General features: G+C 42.3%; 1 protein-coding gene across 1 annotated transcript in view; it reads right to left on the bottom strand.

Moving 5' to 3' along the window:
* Positions 1–19,082, bottom strand: part of nord — a 62,569-nt gene extending 43,487 nt beyond the window's left edge. The window contains exon 1 of the mRNA XM_065227928.1: positions 18,779–19,082. Coding sequence (XP_065084000.1) covers positions 18,779–19,068 — 290 coding nt within the window. The 5' untranslated portion in view covers positions 19,069–19,082. The remainder of the gene's footprint in view (positions 1–18,778) is intronic.
* Positions 19,083–19,928: the final 846 nt, after the last annotated feature.

The following is a 19,928-nucleotide window of genomic DNA, read 5'->3' on the forward strand; positions in this document are numbered from 1 at the left end:
AAGGTTTGGATGATGATACCCCAAACACGTCGTTAAGCAAAATAACCATTACACATGTACTCAGAGTTAATATATTTGCAGTGAGTAAATTTGAGCTACTCATATTTACTCAAAAACAAACAAAGTAGTCTAATATTAAGTTAGATGGCTCTTGTCCAAGCCAAGGGATGTTTAGGTCTCATTTGCTTTCTAGGATGGATGGCTAAAGTGTAATGTCTTTGAAGTTTTTGGTGATATGGTGGTTTTGGTGTTGCCATATCCCTGCCATTTATAATTACCCGGGAATCTTCAAATAGCTGAAGAATCTTCCCGGAAATCGGAAAATATTGTTGGTAGTTATTTATTAAAACTTGAACTTCGTCAGGATTTCTCCCGGAAGATTTTTCCGACAATTTCTGGAAGTTTCTTCCAACTTCCCCTTGAAGATTTCGACCAGCTTCTTCGGAAGGATTCTTATGATTGCTCTGGGAGGTTTCGTCTGACTTTGCACGAAAGTTTCTTCAAACATCTCCTGGAAGTTTTTTTAAAACTTGCCCTCGAAGAATCTTCCACCTTCGTCCATTGTTCAACGGAAGTTTCATCATCTTTTCATTCCAACAGTATCAGATTTTTTTTTTTTTTCCTTTGGTTTGTTTTTTTCGTCGATCTTGTTTTCCGTGCTGAGCACCAATGCTACCGACGTGCCAGGAAGGCAGCTCCCACACCTGGACCCTACCTATCGACTCATGAACCGGGGACCAACGGCTTTACTTCCCATCCGAAGGAAGGCGTGATCAGAGATGTTATGCCTCAGAACATCCCGGCGGCACCGACTGGGATTGAACCCAGGCCTGCTGGGGTGAGAGGTAATCACGCTTACCACTACACCAACAGTATCAGATTACAATCAGAAGTCCTACCGCTGGAAGTGGAAGCTATTTCCCATTTCATCCGGACTTCCCACGGAAAACTTTTCTGAATTATTCGAAAGTTTCATCAGGCTGCCTAAATTTCCATGGAAGTCCGGGAGTTTCCCACAGATTGTGTCAGAAGCGTCTACCGGTTTCGTTTGAAAGATTCTTCGCCAGGAAGCTTTCCTGACTTTGCACTAAAGATTCGTCAAACTTTCTCCGGAAATTTCTATCAATTTTCCCCAAAATTTGGGTGGTCATTTTTAATATAACATATGTTTAACATGGTTTTCGTACAAAAAACTACTTCTCGGGAAGCCAAACTAGTTTTCTGGGAATCGGGAAATGATATTTCTGGTAAATTGCCAGTTAAGGAAACACTAGCTGGTGTGATTTCAAGACTAAGGAAGTAAGAATTTGGTCAAATGTTTTCAAAAGATTAATTTAGCTCATGAAAATTAATACTCAGTCTCGCAAAATCGGTCAGAGGTTTCATATTTTGTTGCACTACATGCCTGAAATGAGGAAACTCTTTCGTGATAAGCAACATTTTATTTACCAGCATTCATTAAGGAAGAGGGGTTTAAATCTCTGAGAATATTTTGCTAGAAAATGTCAGAGTTAGGGTCAACTCTCTCCAGAAGCGTTGAATTGCAGTCTTTTATTTAATTCTTCATTCTAGGTCCAAATAGGTTAGTTCTGGCCAACTTCATAGCTCATTCTATTCTGAAACTTATATGAAGTTAGTCAATGAGTGATCGTCGAAAGGATGTAGGAGCCATCGCATAACATTTTTTAATGCTGGGACTGTCCAGAATCTACATTTGAATTGACTGGATTATATGGAAGCCCCCCTGGACAGTCATGAATCCCCCTCAATATTGAGTGCAATTCTTCCTGTGATTGTCCGGAATCCTCCCTTGGATAGTTCATATTACTTCTTTGGATTTTCCGAAGTTAACTTTGATATTGTTGGGAAACCGAACTGGGATTGTCTGAAATTCCCCCTAGGTTTGTTCGGAATCTCTACTGAGACTGTCATAAATCCCCTTTGCGATTAACTGAAACCCTCCTAGAGATTGTACAAAATCCCCCTGTAATAGAACGTCATCGGCATGGCAGTAAAGCCAGACAGCTCTGACTGTTCCGTAAGGTCACCATAGAAATCTTCCATCGATTTTTAGGGGACAGCTTGTAGTTCCTTTCATACACGTGCAATTGCCCTTTCATTGCTGAAAGATCTTTCCAGTAAAGCATTGCAAGCGCACCGTTTAAAATCGGGATGCAAAAGATCGATCTTCCAAAGATCGATCCAAGATCGTCCAATCCTATTTGTTCGTCATTTACTTTCGAGTAACGGACGGATAAGCGTCGTACACGACGTATGAGTTAAACAGCACGTATCGCACCAATACGGAGACGACGACGAATGCACCCACATCGAACCAAAGAAAAGGCTTCCCGCAATAGGCAGTATGAAAGAAATTTACCCCCTCCCCTCCTATCGTTACGTTTTTCCTATACCTAATACATTGCTTGTCACAAAATCTTAAACCCCCCCCCCCTCCTAGAGCGTGACATGATATATGCATGAACCCAAAGAGAGGGGCTTTGTTAGCTATTTTGCAAGTATAAAACAGACTACAATTCAGTGAACTCGATCAAAACAAACCAATCCCACCAAGGTGGTCATTCTTAAAACAGGCCTGATAGGACTAGGAACTGTAATTAATAATAATTGAAATATCAAAAGAACTAAAGTTGAAAAGACGCATCTGTGTCACTTGATAAGTTATACATGTAAACCACACAAATTCAAGAAATATAGATCATTTAAAGTCAAAAAAAGTGAACTTGATCAGTTGCAATTCCATTGGGGCGACCCCAGCTTTGTGGTTAACATCCATACCTCACACGCCAAAGTCACAAGTTCAAATCTCACCCCCGGACAAGTCACGAATGACCCAAGAGTGAAGTGACTATAATAAAAAATAAAAAAATCCCTTCGCTCTGGGGACAGTCGTCATTGCTAATTTGAAAGACCCAGCAAATGGACGCGGACATCGGAATGAGAAGCATTACCAACGGCAACGACATCGTTCGAACGTTACACAGATGAGTTTGACTACAATGATCACCTGCATAATTCTGCTGCCAGGAAAGCCAACTGAGCCCGCTGTCTCTGGAGGTACAGAAGTACACAAAAGCATTCATCTTTGAGTACACCATGGCAGTTTCATTTGCGACGGATATGGTTACAACAAATTTGGTAGAATCTTGAAGGACGCGGACATCGGTGGCTCTTTGAGTAGCTTCACTATCTTTCGGACGTTCCACTGCAGTCGTTCCGTTAGGCTGACCACAACATTAATCACCTGCAAAATTTCAACCGCTGTGCAACGGTGTAACGGTGTAGAGCCATCTCGAAAGTACCAGCATGTAAATCTCTTGGATCCTAAATGGTATTTTTCAGGGCCACTGTATTTCTACGCTACATAATTCTAGATTTATAGATGGTGGATAAAACAGGTTCACAAAATTGAAATATTGTTGAACCATGGATAGAAATAACAGCAAAGAATCATCAATCGGTGCTGTAGTATATAGAGTTAGTGTTGAATAAATAATGAGTAGAATCAAGTAAGCGTGAAGCGTGATAGTTCGCATGTAAACAGAATCTCATTGGTTAGAGAATTTTGATAGGTTAGCAGGTATAAATATGAAGTACCTAAGCTCGAAACAGCAGCAACAGAAACAGCAGCAGCAATAGAAGCAGCCGCACCCGTGGGAGCTGCATCGCTAATTCGTGTTGCCGTGGCCGAGGCTGGAAACCTCGGTCCGGTCACGACAATGGCGCAATCGGTACGATAGTGTAAGTATAGTGGAATGACTAAAGAACTGAAGAATTATTTTGAAAAAATTGCCATGACCTGATGGATGATAGATAGAATGACCATGACCTGATGGATGGTACATAGAATGAACATGACCTGATGGATGGTAGATAGAATTACCATGACCTGATGGATGGTAGATAGAATTACCATGACCTGATGGATGGTAGAAAGAATTACCTTGACCTGATGGATGGTAGATAGAATTACCATGACCTGATGGATGGTACAAAGAATTACCATGACCTGATGGATGGTAGAAAGAATTACCATGACCTGATGGATGGTAGATAGAATTACCTTGACCTGATGGATGGTAGATAGAATTACCATGACCTGATGGATGGTACAAAGAATTACCATGACCTGATGGATGGTAGAAAGAATTACCATGACCTGATGGATGGTAGATAGAATTACCATGACCTGATGGATGGTAGATAGAATTACCATGACCTGATGGATGGTAGATAGAATTATCATGACCTGATGGATGGTAGATACAATGACCATGACCTGATGGATGGTAGATAGAATTACCATGACCTGGTAATTCTGGGACGGATGGTAGATAAGAATTTCCATTACCTGATGGATGGACTAAAGAAATTTAGAAATAGTTAGAATTGCCATGACTTGATGGATGGACTGAGGACATTTTTAAATAGTTAGAATTGCCATGACCTGATGGATGAAATATCTCTGAGATGGTGGATGAAAGTCCCCCGAGAGGGTGGATAAAATTCCCCCAAATGGGTGGATATAATGCCCCCTTAAGGAGAGTAGAAGAGGGGAAGAATGTAGTAGATAGAGTTAGTGTTGAATAAATAATGAGTAGAATCAAGTGAACGTGAAGCGTGATAGTTCGCATGTAAACAGAATCTCATTGGTTAGAGAATTTTGATAGGTTAGCAGCTATAAATATGAAGTACCTAAGCTCGTTGAAGTCATTCGCTGCCAGACTGTTGAGCAGTTCAGTCGATTTGAATTCTCTCTAGTTTCGTTCGTACGTTCGCAAGTCGAATTAGCTCCGCGTTGTATAGTGACGCTCTCGCTGACCCAGCCATGGGTAAGAAATCGCGCGGTAACGCGAGTGCCGGCTTACCGGGAAAACAGACTCTCCCAGGAGACGGCGCGACCACCGAGCCAGCTCAGAAGAAGCAGAAGAAAACCCCATTGCCCGTCCCGACAGGCGTTGCGGACCCGCAGCCGGGGCCTCCCGGAACTAAACGACCCAGACCTGAAGACATCAGCGCCACCGCATCGGCAGCAAAAAAGCTGCTGAGCAACAATCCGTTCTCCGCCCTGCAGAACGGAGCCCAGCCGCAGTCGGACCCTGAGACGGTGCCTAAAAAAGTTAAGTTGCCACCCTTCTATGTGAAGGGCTTCCCTCCCGGGCTATGGGAGCAGCTGGATTTCTACATTAAGCAGGGCCTTCGCTGCACCATTCAACGGTGCACGGAAGGCTACAAACTGATGGTCTCGGCCGAAAATCACTACAACGCAGTCCAGGCCCTCTTGGACAGGATGAAGCTGGAGTACTTCTCCCACGACGTCGAGGCCACCAAGCCGCTGAAAGTTGTGCTGCGCGGGCTCCACGACATGGACACCACCACCTTAATGGACGAGATTAAGGCGAACGGCCTCAAGCCGGTCGAAATCCACAAGATGACCCGCAGCAAGGCCATCAAGTATCGTGACCAGCTCTACTTGGTCCATCTGCAGAAGAACTCCACAACCGTGAAGGATCTCCAGACGACACGCACACTGTTCCACATCGTAGTGAAGTGGGAGCGGTATAAGCCAACCCACCGTGGCGTCACTCAGTGCTCGAACTGCCTATTGTTCGGGCACGGCACCAGGAATTGCCGCATGGCCAGCCGCTGCATCAAATGCGGCAAAAACCACAAGATCGACGACTGCGACAGCATCGAGGAAGCCGCTCCCACATGCGCCAACTGCGGTGCTGCCCACAAGGTCACGAGTAAGGCCTGTCCGAAGCGGGCCGAATACGCCGAGATCCGGAAGAAGGCCTCGTCCAACAACCAGCCCGGTCGCAAGAAGGTCCCGGAAAACAACGCGCAGAACTTTCCTCCGTTATCACCGGTCCAACCACGGCCAATTCCAGTGTTGGCGCCGCTCCCGCTCAACCAACAGTTGGCTGCTGCCCAGTCGGCTGCCGCTGCAGTACCCAGTCAAGCCCGGCACGAGGCCTGGCGGAACTACCAGCAGAACCAGAACGGCCGCCTGCTATTCGACCATTCCCAGCATGGTCTCTATTCCGTCTGGTTTCCGGACGAACCAACCTTCACATCACCGACGGGCAACCCATCGACGCTGGACCTGTTCTTGGCAAACACCAGATTAGCCAAGCCGGTTGCCGTCAACGACCTGAGTTCGGACCACCAACCGGTGCTGACCGAGCTGGGCTACAACGTGGCCCCTGCACCGTGCCAGCGGAAGGACTACCATCGAGTCAACTGGGTCCAGTTTCGACGCGTGGTCGACCGCCACATCGACGACAACCCACCGCTCGATACAGTGGAGGACATCGACCGGGCCCTGGAGGGTCTCCATCAAGCCATATCCGTGGCTGACGAAGAGTGCGTTCGACGAGTTCCTGTGAGGGGTAAGTTTCAAGCAATTGATTCCCACACCAAACTCTTGATTCGGCTCAGAAATGTTCGTAGACGCCAGTTTCAGCGGACTGGGGATCTGCAGCGTAAATACGAAATGGTCGATCTGAATCGGCAGATCGCTTCCAGAATGGTCTCACTCCGGAACGAGAGTTTCGGGCGGCTCGTTCAGAACCTGGACGACCGTTCCAGACCATTCTGGAAGGTTGCCAAGGTGCTGAAGTCTCACCCCAAGCCCATTCCACCACTTAGAGTCAATGACGAACGGCTTATCACCAACGAAGAGAAGGCCAATGCAATTGGGGAGCACATTGCCCAGTCGCATTTGCTTGGCTCTACAATCCCAAGTCCACTCGAGAACCAGGTTGTGCAGTGCGTCCAGACGTTAGATGCCTCCCCTTGTGCCGTCCCTCCAGAAGAACGGATTACAGAGGAACAAATTTGCTCAGCGCTGAAACACAGTAAGAACATGAAGGCTCCCGGGTTTGACGGAATATTCAACCTAGAGTTGAAAAATCTCAGCGCGAGGGTGCACTCGCTGCTGGCTGCCATCCTCAACAGATGCTTGGAGCTGCACTACTTTCCAAGCATCTGGAAGGTGGCAAAAATCATCCCGATCCGCAAACCTGGGAAAGACCCTTCACTACCGTCAAGCTACAGACCGATTAGCCTGCTCTCAGCGCTGAGCAAGCTGTTCGAAAAATTGATCCTCAGCCGACTAAACAGGTTTGTGGAGGAACATGACATTCTTCTTCCGGAACAGTTCGGGTTCCGCAAGGGGCATTCCACCAATCATCAGCTAGTGCGGGTGATGAATAACATCCGAAGTAACAAAGCTGTATCCAAGTCCACAGCCATGGCCTTGTTAGACGTCGAAAAGGCGTTTGACAATGTCTGGCACGACGGACTTATATACAAGCTTTGTAACTCCAACTTTCCACCATACCTTGTGAAAATCACCCGTAACTATCTCCAGCAAAGGTCGTTCAGGGTGTCGTTGAATAGTTCCCTTTCGGGACAATTTCCGATCCCAGCAGGTGTTCCGCAAGGGAGTCTGCTGGGACCACTGCTTTACAGCATCTACACGTCGGACATCCCTCCTCTAGGAGACGGTTGCGTGTTCTTTCTGTTCGCAGATGACACCGCGATAGCCGTCAAGGGTAGGATGCCTCGTGAAATTACGAACAAGCTGCAACGATGCCTTGACACCTTTACTGATTATGCCACCTCGTGGAAAATCAAAATCAACGCCTCGAAAACCCAAGCGATCATGTTCCTTCACAGACAATCACCAAAACTTAAACCGTCTCCCTCCTGTACCGTAATAATGGATGGTACAAGGGTCGAGTGGTCCACTGATGTTACTTATCTCGGGATGTTGTTCGATGAGAAGCTCCTGTTCCGCTCGCACATAGAGAAAACCCTAGTTAAGTGCTCCGCCTTGGTTAGGTGTTTGTATCCGCTCATTTGCCGCAGATCCCGCCTCTCAAGGCAAAACAAACTGGCTGTTTACAAACAGATCATAGCCCCCGCGATCTTCTATGCCGCCCCGGTGTGGGAATCGTGCGCTCAGACCCACAGGAACAAAATCCAGGTTGCACAGAATAGAGTGTTGAGGATGATCCTAGATCGTCCATTCGACACAAGAATAGCAGACCTCCATCAAGAGGCAGAAATTCCCAAAGTAGATTCCAAAATTGATGATATGACAACTAAATTTATTCAAAAATGCAATCTTTCTGAACATGCTTTAATAAGCAATTTGTACATAGTAGGTTAAGTGTATATAGTAGAGTAGGTTAGTTTTAAGCTGTAAATAGTAGTATTAAGTAGTTTCTCTTCAAATTCTAAAAACAAAACAAACCAATCCCACCAAGGTGGTCGACCGTGTACTAAGTCTAGGACTAATCCTGTAAAACAAATTTTAAATTTTGCCCATACCTAAAGATGAAGAAAGCAATTAAATCACTTAGTAAAAAAATTATATGGTAATCGTCCAAGTTAAACTAAAATAAAGATCATTTAAACATTTAAACTCGTTGAAGTCATTCTTGTAACGAATTTTGGAGGTGACGGACCACCAGCAGCAGTAGAAACAGCAGCAACAGAAACAGCAGCAGCAATAGAAGCAGCCGCACCCGTGGGAGCTGCATCGCTAATTCGTGTTGCCGTGGCCGAGGCTGGAAACCTCGGTCCGGTCACGACAGGTGCCAATAGCAGTGTTCAGAAAATCACTATCAGCTTTGGGTTATTGAGTCTCCGTGAGAGAATAAACTTACGTAAATCATCAAGCTCCAAATCTTTCCGCAGACGTCATTGGTAGCACGTTTATGCATTTCGTGTTAGTTCTTCATCCACTGAAGCAAATAAAACAGCAATATCAATAAGTAGTAATATCAGGCATAACATTTGATAACGGCACAAAAGCTTTTGTAAACAAACTTTTTAAGGCCCTTAACACGCAAACCGAAGTATGTTTACGCAAACCAACATTATCATCGGATAGGGACAACTCTCGGCTTTCCGAAAGTGGTATTGGTTTGCGTGGGCGTACTTTGGTTTGCGTGTAAAGGGCCTTAGAAAGTTTGTTTACGAATGCTTTTGTACCGTTATTAAATGGTACGCCTGATATCATCATTCAGAATTTAATGTCACAAACAAACTTTTAAAATTACAGGTATCAATAATCACTTTTGTTTTTCATTACCTGCACGGTAGCCATCGCAAACGATCAAAAGGACACCAGAAAAAAAAACAAATAACGGTCCATCTCAGAGCCACCATTCTAAAAACAATCGGTCTTTTTCAAGGCCAACAATTCCAAAACGGAAAGAGTTAAGATAATAGATTATCGATCAATTAAAAGAACTAAAGGCTTAGCATATTTGTTCCATCCATTAGCGGTCCTACGTCAAGCTTCCGTTCGTGCCCTAGGCACAAACCCTTCTACTTTTTTTTAAACACTTACATTTCCTTTTTAGAGATGAACTAGCCTAAGGCTAAAAATCTCTTAAATAAAGAATTAAAAAAAAAAAAAAAACTTACATTTCCTATTTTTCGCATTATTGCATTTGTTTTCCATTGGTTCCAATATGAAATAAAATTAGTAACGAGTGTGACATTTTTACCGAAATTAATTTCGTAGACTGTACTAATCTCTTTCGTTACAGAAAACAACGAATTAATCCGTAAAATTAACGGGCGAATTCGTTGTATAAACGAAATGCTATTTTCAGTGAACGCACTCTCTCTACAGGCACTCTAGTTAAATCTAACATCTAGCTGAAATAAATATCTCCGATTTTTCATGAACAGGCATATACTTTCAGATGAATTAATTTATGTCACACAGTTCACTCAATTTCAGGTTTGAAATAGCTTAGTTTCTGGAGATGCATTATTTTAGCTGACATTATCAATATAAGAAATTCTGAAATAACTATATATATCCAATATTATTGGAAGTGTTTTGGCGTGGTTGATAATTACATAAAAATTTCTTATCAAAAATAGACATCCCTACTGACTTCAAGGCCCTTCGACGTCGCCGGGTACTCATAAGCTGTCAATGAATAAAGTTCTCAAGGAACTTCAAACTTTGCAAAGTCCTGTTACAGTTCTACTAATTTTAGAACTTTTACGACCGCACCATCGAACGTGCCGATCCTCGTGTTGTGACGATTATTACCACCACAACCACTCACATCCTCACCCGACCTGACTCAGTCGTCTTCTCAAGTACTTTCACGCTATCCAGTACTATGTTATTCAGAAGAAAAGAAAAAAAAGCACTCCACAAGTCCAATATACCCCTGTATCGGCTGACTGACTCTCCAGCATGAATGAGAACTTTATTCCTTTGCGAACTAAATAGAATACCGTGTCCGTCCGATTTTGGCAACTCATACATTCAAATCAAGGATAACTCAAAAAAGCATCCGACGTGAGTAGATAATCAAATGATCCATTATCAACATGAATTACGTTGAAAAAAATATGAGTTGCCAAAATTGGGCGCTTCCTGTACTTGGTTGTTGGTTGTGCATTTATGTTTGTTTTGTAATTTCATCGCGGCTTTATTGTTTTCCGTCCTCCTTCTCGTGGCGAGGCCGGTTCATTGCGCTTCCTTCTCTGCGTCATTCCCATCACCATCGTACCGCATAGTAAGTTGGACAGGGAGCCACGGGATGATGACGCGATGATCTGTTTGGGGTAGGTACCCAGCACTTGAGTTGAATAAGAGGCCGTCCGAAAAACAATCAGATCGGTTTCGGTCTAACCACAGAAGGAGCCTGATTCCCGTCGCTTTGTTTTGATTTTTTGTTGTTTTGTGTGGATCTCCAGAAGATTGCTGAAGTAGATTGCCCGCTGTATTCATATCGACCGGGTTCGCAAAGATGCTATTCGAAAAGAAAGTTTCAATTACGGTCGGGATTGAATTCCCAAACTCTGCTCAGACGGACGGGAAAATTATTCTCACCAAATAATGCTTTGAAGAATCAGATCGGTGGGATCAAACGAAAATCGAGCGAAAACTGTTTAAGTGATATATTACACACTCGGTGCGAATTATTCATATCGATGTTCCCAACGTGATCGAATTCGGGTCAAACTCGTTGTTTTTTCGTTGCAATAAATAAAGAAATCAAGAGAGTCGTAAAATCTTCGCGCACAGTTGCACTTTCCCACATTCGAACGGTAAATCAAATGAAGCAGTAAACTGCAGTCAATTAATTGATGAAAACATCACGACTTTTGCCTACCAGTGACATTTGAACTCGCTGCAGCCTCGGTGAATCTCATCCATAGCGATAGATGGCGTGAAGGATTTCATCTATGATGAGAACCAATTCTACATAGCCTATGGCGATATTGCTTTCCTGTTTATTTTTCGAACGTGACCCCGGATCGTTTGTCGTTTGTCGCATCCAACCAGCTATAGACTGCTAATGAGTGGCAAAGTGTGTGATTTTTTGCCACTTTTCTAGAAATCGACTTATACTAGAAAGCCAAGCACGCGTTCAATCGGTCGAACAGTTTCCAAGAAGATTTTGTATAAAAATGCATACCAGCTAACATCCATAGCGTGATTCCTGTGCAGTACGGTTAGGAAACATGGATAAATGAGGAAGCATTTTAGGGGGGAGGGGGTTAGGTCATCATTATTTGTGGCCGGTCATGCATTGATGTAATTAGTAAAACATATGCTACGTCATTTCAGTAAGCCCCTTTAGCATTCCTTCTGCTAGTTTAACCCTTTCGTGCCCGCGTGGTCATATATGACCACGCTCTGATTGGTTGCATAAAATCAAAAGTAATAGATAGACATACTTTCTTGAGAAAAGTTGTAGTTGTGGGTGTTAACTATACAGGAATAATATTAAAGCAGCAGTTTATAGAGGAACTCAAAGATATAGATATCCAAAACCTTATGAAGTTATTAAGTTAACGAACATAGGCTTTAATCTGGACAGCGGTGATATCTTTAGCAACGGGACATGCACTGCCGTGTTAATTCAACCCAATTTGACAATTCTAGATGAATTTGCTTGGTTTCAACATGTTATAAGTACACCAAATTGTCAAAGAGTGCAGACTTCTCAGTGGGGACGTTGTTAATTGAGTTTTTGTGCATCACTTATAATATATTTACGGTACGGATAGCCGGATAAACTGACGTGATTGGTCAAGGTGACGATGGATCGTGTGATGTGCGTTGTTCGAGTATCGAGGACACTCTCGAGTCCCTTTCAATCTCGAAGGGGGTTACGGCAAGGTGATGGACTTTCGTGTCTACTATTCAACATCGCGTTAGAAGGTGTGATCGGAAGAGCAGAGATAGACACGAGTGGCACGATCTTCAGGAAGTCCATCCAGCTTCTTGGCTTCGCCGATGACATTGACATCATGGCACGGAACTTTGAGACGATGACGGAAACGTACATCAGACTGAAGGCTGAAGCTAGGCGGATTGGACTTGCCATCAACGCATCAGCGACAAAATACATGAAAGGAAGAGGTTCTAGGAAGACATTGTTAGCCTCCCACCACGAGTTCAGATTGACGGTGACGAAATCGAGGTGGTCGATGAGTTCGTGTATTTGGGCTCACTGGTGACCACCGAAAATGATACCAGCGGAGAAATTCATAGACGCATTATGGCAGGGAATTGTGCCTACTTTGGACTCCGGAGGACGCTATGCTATCGTAAGAATGCCGCACGACGACCCAGTGAAAATGGATCTAGAAAGCGACCCAACAGGAACAAGAAGAAGAGGCGCGCAGCGGGCAAGGTGGATCGACCAAGTAGAAGGCGACCTGCGGATCCTTCGCAGACTACGAGGCTGGCGAAGTGTGGTTATGGATCAAGTAGAGTGGAGACGACTTCTTCGGACAGTAGAGAACAACAAGGTCTTAGCCTGATTGGTAAGGTAAGATAGGTTATAATATATTTTGAAGTTTAATAGATGCCCAAGCTTCTCCAAATTATCGTGGAGTTCCTATTAAATGATCTACCAACATTTTAATTAACAATGACTCATACAAGGCCCTTAGTTTCGAAACATCTTCATACAAGTTCATAGAGATTATGCACATCATTTACGTTTCAATTTCATGTGTATACGATGTTCTAGGTTCTAAAAATTGTCCAGGAGTTCAGTCTACTGGATCAACCAAGGTTTGTCCTTACCTACCCAAAAATGTTCCTAGAAATTTTTTGCATCATTTATAATCCATACCGTCCACCACGTATACAGTTTTCTCCAAGCGAAGTTCAGAAAGCCCCCGTCGATCTCGATTCAACGAAAGGACCCGGAACTACAATAGACCAAATCACTGGTCACAGAGGATTTATGTCCCGAACAGAGGAAGGACCCGGAATAGACAGCTTGTCTCCTGTGTTTTCAAGAACTGCGCCGCTACACTTGCGACGCCCATCGCTGCTGTTTTCAACCGTTCACTCCGAAAAAGTGCAAAGTAATATCCTTCACCCGCTGCAACAATTATTCACCATGATGAATCACCATCAATATTACAAGGGGCTAAATTTTCTAGAACGTGGAAATTCAATATGTGATCTAGGTGTTACGATCGATTCAAAGCTAAGTTTTAACGAACACATAAGTACACACTTAGAAAAAATCATGTAAATTTAGGCGCTCTGAGAGTGATATATACGAGCGTCAATTTTGACATAAATTTAAGTCATAAAAGACGCGAAATATACATAAATCGAACGTACTTTTCGTCGATCAACGAACTTTTCAGTCTCGGAGCACTTAATATTACATGACATGCTTGTTTACGTCTCATATTTTATGTCAAAGATGGATTCCGTCACGTGTAAAATTAGTTATTTCTAAGTGTGCATCGTAACTGCTAAAGCATATACTGTGCTAGTTTTTATTCGTCATGCCCAGGAAAGTTGAAAAATTGTCCAACCCAAAAAATACCTGGATCGGACGTGGAATCAAACACAGCCACCTCCAGCAATGTTGGTCTAGTAGATCATTTGATCTGCACTCCAGGATAACTGGGAGAACCTTTAGCATCTTATATACCTCAAAATAAATTATAAGTGATGCGCAAAAACTCACGTAGATGAGGTTATGGAGAACCTAAAACATCTTATACACATGACATTGAAACATAATAGATGTACATAATGAATATGAACTTATTTTGAGATGATTCGTAACTAACGGCCTTGTACAAGTCATGGTTGATCTGGTACATGATTTTATCTGAACTCCAGGATTATAAGTGACGATGATGATAGTGGTTTACCACCCATTGTAGCACGGAAACTAAGTCCGACAGCAGTGGGCTCTCTTCTCTGTTCGTCTTGATCATGCTTAATAACCTCTGATTATCCTCAACATGTCGCTGTATGAAAAGCTATAAACGGATAGGGTAGAACGATAGGCAAAGTCGCCTATACGGAGATAAATCGATTTAAAGGTTTGAAAGGTCCACCAGCCGACAAATCAAAGTTTTTCGAATATTATATACTGGAAAATCCAGGTATGAAAATTTCGAGCATCTGAACACCCCTCTTTTCGCGATTAGAGCCATATTTACGTAGATAAATCGATTTAAAGGTTTGGAAGGCCCACCAGCCGACAAATAAAAGTTTTTGGAATATTATGTACTGGAAAATCAAGGTATGAAAATTTCGAGCATCTGAACACCCCTCTTTTTGCGATTAGAGCTATATTTACGGAGATAAATCAATTTAAAGGTTTGGAAGGTCCACCAGCCGACAAATAAAAGTTTTTCGAATAATATATACTGGAGTATCCAGGTATGAAAATTTCGAGCATCTGAACACCCCTCTTTTCGCGATTAGAGCCATATTTACGGAGATAAATCGATTTAAAGGTTTAGAAGGTCCACCATCCGACAAATAAAAGTTTTAGGGATATTATATACTGAGAAATCTAGGTATGAAAATTTCGAGCATCTGAACACCCCTCTTTTCGCGATTAGAGCCATATTTACGGAGATAAATCGATTTAAAGGTTTGGAAGGTCCACCATCCGACAAATAAAAGATTTTGGAATAGTCTATACAGAAATCTCCAGGTATGAAAATTTCGAGCATCGATTAGAGCCATATTTACGGAGATAAATCGATTTAAAGGTTTAGAAGGTCCACCAGCCGACAAATAAAAGTTTAAGGGATATTATATACTGAGAAATCGAGGTATGAAAATTTCGAGCATCTGAACACCCCTCTTTTCGCGATTAGAGCCATAGTTACGGAGATAAATCGATTTAAAGGTTTAGAAGGTCCACCAGCCGACAAATAAAAGTTTTAGGGATATTATATACTGAGAAATCTAGGTATGAAAATTTCGAGCATCTGAACACCCCTCTTTTCGCGATTAGAGCCATATTTACGGAGATAAATCGATTTAAAGGTTTGGAAGGTCCACCAGCCGACAAATAAAAGTTTTTGGAATATTATACACTGGAAAATCAAGGTATGAAAATTTCGAGCATCTGAACACCCCTCTTTTCGCGATTAGAGCCATATTTACGGAGATAAATCGATTTAAAGGTTTGGAAGGTTCACCATCCGACAAATAAAAGATTTTTGGAATATTATATACTGAAATATCCAGGTATGAAAATTTTGAGCATCTGAACACCCCTCTTTTTGCGATTAGAGCCATATTTACGGAGATAAATCGATTTAAAGGTTTGGAAGGTCCGCCATCCGACAAATAAAAGATTTTTGGAATAGTATATACAGAAATCTCCAGGTATGAAAATTTCTAGCATCTGAACACCCCTCTTTTCGCGATTAGAGCCATATTTACGGAGATAAATCGATTTAAAGGTTTAGAAGGTCCACCAGCCGACAAATAAAAGTTTTTGGAATATTATACACTGGAAAATCAAGGTATGAAAATATCGAGCATCTGAACACCCCTCTTTTTGCGATTAGAGCCATATTTACGGAGATAAATCAATTTAAAGGTTTGGAAGGTCACCATCCGACAAATAAAAGATTTTTGGAATATTATATACTGAAATATCCAGGTATGAAAATTTCGAGCATCTGAACACCCCTCTTTTCGCGATTTGAGCCATATTTATGGAGATAAATCGATTTAAAGGTTTAGAAGGTCCACCAGCCGACAAATAAAAGGTTTTGGAATATTATACACTGGAAAATCAAGGTATGAAAATATCGAGCATCTGAACACCCCTCTTTTTGCGATTAGAGCCATATTTACGGAGATAAATCGATTTAAAGGTTTGGAAGGTCCACCATCCGACAAATAAAAGATTTTTGGAATATTATATACTGAAATATCCAGGTATGAAAATTTCGAGCATCTGAACACCCCTCTTTTCGCGATTAGAGCCATATTTACGGAGATAAATCGATTTAAAGGTTTAGAAGGTCCACCAGCCGACAAATAGAAGTTTTTGGAATATTATACACTGGAAAATCAAGGTATGAAAATATCGAGCATCTGAACACCCCTCTTTTTGCGATTAGAGCCATATTTATGGAGATAAATCGATTTAAAGGTTTGGAAGGTCCACCAGCCGACGAATAAAAGGTTTTGGGATAAAATATACTGGAAAATCTAGGTATGAAAATTTCGAGCATCTGAACACCCCTCTTTTCGCGATTAGAGCCATATTTACGGAGATAAATCGATTTAAAGGTTTGGACGGTCCACCAGCCGACGAATAAAAGGTTTTGGGATAAAATATATTGGAACATCAAGGTATGAAAATTTCGAGCATCTGAACACCCCTCTTTTCGCGATAGCCATATCGATTTAAATGTTTGGAAGGTCCACCAGCCGACGAATAAAAGGTTTTGGGATAAAATATACTGGAAAATCCAGGTATGAAAATTTCGAGCATCTGAACACCCCTCTTTTCGCGATTAGAGCCATATTTACGGAGATAAATCGATTTAAAGGTTTAGAAGGTCCACCAGCCGAAAAATAAAAGTTTTTGGAATATTATACACTGGAAAATCAAGGTATGAAAATTTCGAGCATCTGAACACCCCTCTTTTCGCGATTAGAGCCATATTTACGGAGATAAATCGATTTAAAGGTTTGGAAGGTCCACCAGCCGACGAATGAAAGATTTTGGAATATTATGTACTGTCACTAGAAATAACCCGAGTTGCTTGGTTATCCATTTGTATGCCTCTTTTCACACCTACTCGATAACAGTCCCGTGGTTTCACAAAATCGCCATTTCAAATTCTGAAAAGTGACAAGTTTCAATGCAAGTATTTCGGTTATGGGTCACGTGGGGGCGATCTGGTTTCTTCGCCATTCTATTGCATTTTCTTGTACTTTCAATTGCTCTAAAAATGGCCTGCTCGTTTTTGCCCATTTAGAAGTTATTGGTATTGGAAATTTGGGTAATTTTCAACCAAAAAATGTAAATAACTCTTCAAATATTAATGATAGCAATTTGCAGTCTTCTAAAAAGATATGTAATTTGAAATTTCTAACATTTTTGTAGAACATGCCAAACATGTAGAAATATTGTAGAAAAAGTTACAGATACAAAATTGATTTTAACGATGTCAAAGTAACCTTTATATCTCAGCAGCTATAAGAACTAGAAATTTATAATCTTCAGCAAAGTTGTTTACAGTAATGTTCTCTACAGCTTCGCGGCACACAATTATTTTGTAACTCATCATACTAAAAAAAAAATTTTGCATCTCACTTTTAGGTGGATTAATCTTTAATTTTCTTTTATCATAAGAAGGAGTGTTGTAACTCGAGAAACTTCTCAGAAGACACCTAGTACCTTTAATCAACCATTTCAGCGTAAATAAAAAAGCGCGTGTTTTGATACCCTTGGCACCACTGTGCATCGGAGCCGTTCGAAACGCGATTTGGAAGTATGATGATGAAGCATCGTGCAAGCTTTCACTCGCAAGAAAAATGCAAGAGATGAATCCGCCAAACAATTCCTAGGCCAGGCCAATTGAAACTTTTTGGGCCCTGACCAAAGTATATGTGCGATTCCGTTACAAAGTTTGCGAAAGACTGGGAAAAAGTATTCAAAATTGTTGGAAAGGCATCTGTGCTGAAGCTAATGAGTAGCTTGAAATTAAAAATCCGCTTCTTGGCTTACGACTGATCGGATCTCGGATTTTCTACGTTTAACTGTAAGAGAATACTATAGAGAACATGAGTATGGAATTATCCGGCGCCGGTGGTGTAGTGGTAAGCGTGACTGTTTTCTAACACCAAAATGGGTCTGGATTCAATCCCAGCCGAGGTCGGTGGGATTTTTCTGAGGCATAAAAATCTCTGGTCAAGGGAAGTAAAGCCGTTGGTCCCGGCCCCATGTGTGTTGAATGAGTGCGATATCCTACGCAGGTGTGGAAGCTGCCTTCCTGCACATTCGATTGCCGTCAATGGATGGCAATCGATGTCCGTCGGTGATTGGCACTAGATTGCGGAACAGAGACCGACGTAAAATAAAGGAAAAAAAAAGATGAATACGAAATCGAATTTGCTGTAAACAGAGTAACGTTACCGTTTTTTTTTAAATCGTGCTTAGACATTGTGAGACACCCTATAACAGAAGTTTTAATGTATTTAGCTTCTATTCGTCGAACCTGTTCCGTAGATACCCATTATTATCATTTCCAAGGCATTTTGGATAAACGGTTGTCGCCATATATATATGTAAATTGTCCACTGTCACTGATCCTTCCCATACTCCATATAGTTTATTAACGATGAAGTTAACTCGTTAACGTTCAACGATGATCACTAACACTGACGTTAACCAATTCAATCTAATCCATATCCCCACCCCACACGAACACCAAACCCATTGCCCAAACTAACCTCATTCTGCTCTCCTTGGCCACCATCAGCACCGGTTTATCTTCCATCAGCACCGTAGCCGGTACCGTATTCGCCCATTCCTCGATGGCCACCCGCTGCTCCGGTCCGGGGACATTCCGGGGTCGGGAACAAAGAGCGTCGCGCCCTTCCCCAGCCGATAGCGGCCAGTCTTTGTTGAAAGTTTTGGCCGAGATTATCAGCAACGAGGATTGGCCGCTTACCAGCAACAGCAGCACCGCCGCCTGCGCCACGTGCAACAACGGTGCTCCTCCAATTCGACCCGTTGACATTTTTTTTCTGTGCTCTGCAATGAATGAAAATATTTGAAAAGTAGAATAGCTGGCTCAAATGAATAAAATGAACAAAAACGTTCTAATCTAGGGGAAAAAAACATTAGATAATCATCAAGACACATAAAAACCCTGCATTCTCAGTATGCTAATGCATGCTGCTGCAGCAGCATAAACGAAAGGAAATTCCGCATTCGCCATGGCACTGACTGGCATATAAACGACGACATCATTTTGCCCATGACGACGGTTGTTGGTGAAATTTTAGTCGCAAAATTTGACACTCCATGCAATCCAACATTTCCGTGTTTTCATTAAATGTTTGGTTTGGCGATTTGTTTGGGCTGTTTCGGCTTTGGTTACACGTAAACCACGGTCACTCGCTATCGATGACGGGAGAGTTTGGAGCATATTTGCATGCATTCGCCCCTACAGTCGACAGCCGTGACAAATCCAGAAGACAAAACATTGCAACGCCAAGATTTGTCACATGGAGGCGCCTGATGGCTGAGCCGGTTTGTAATATCAAACCGGGAGAAAATTAATATAAATAGGATGAATGTGTGTAATTGTTAGGATCTCATGCGCGGGTGAAATGTTTGCCCATGCCAAGTGTAACGCGTGTCATTTGTTTTACAACAATGGCATCTGGAATCACATTTATCAATTCGACCAACTTTCCACTGCAGCTTTCACTGTGTCATCAAACAAGGTCTTGAAATATGATCCACGTTGAACTAACCTACATTCGATTTCGTAAAGCTATGTAGGCATCATTTTCCCATCTTTCACACCCAATTAATCACTCCTTGTAATTAATCGCACAAATTGAACATGGCAAAGAAATCGACCATCGCTAT

The sequence above is a fragment of the Ochlerotatus camptorhynchus genome, unplaced genomic scaffold (assembly GCF_037179485.1).
Source record: "Ochlerotatus camptorhynchus isolate MF236.1 unplaced genomic scaffold, CSIRO-AGI_Acam_v1.1 ptg000277l, whole genome shotgun sequence".
NCBI lineage: Eukaryota > Metazoa > Arthropoda > Insecta > Diptera > Culicidae > Ochlerotatus > Ochlerotatus camptorhynchus.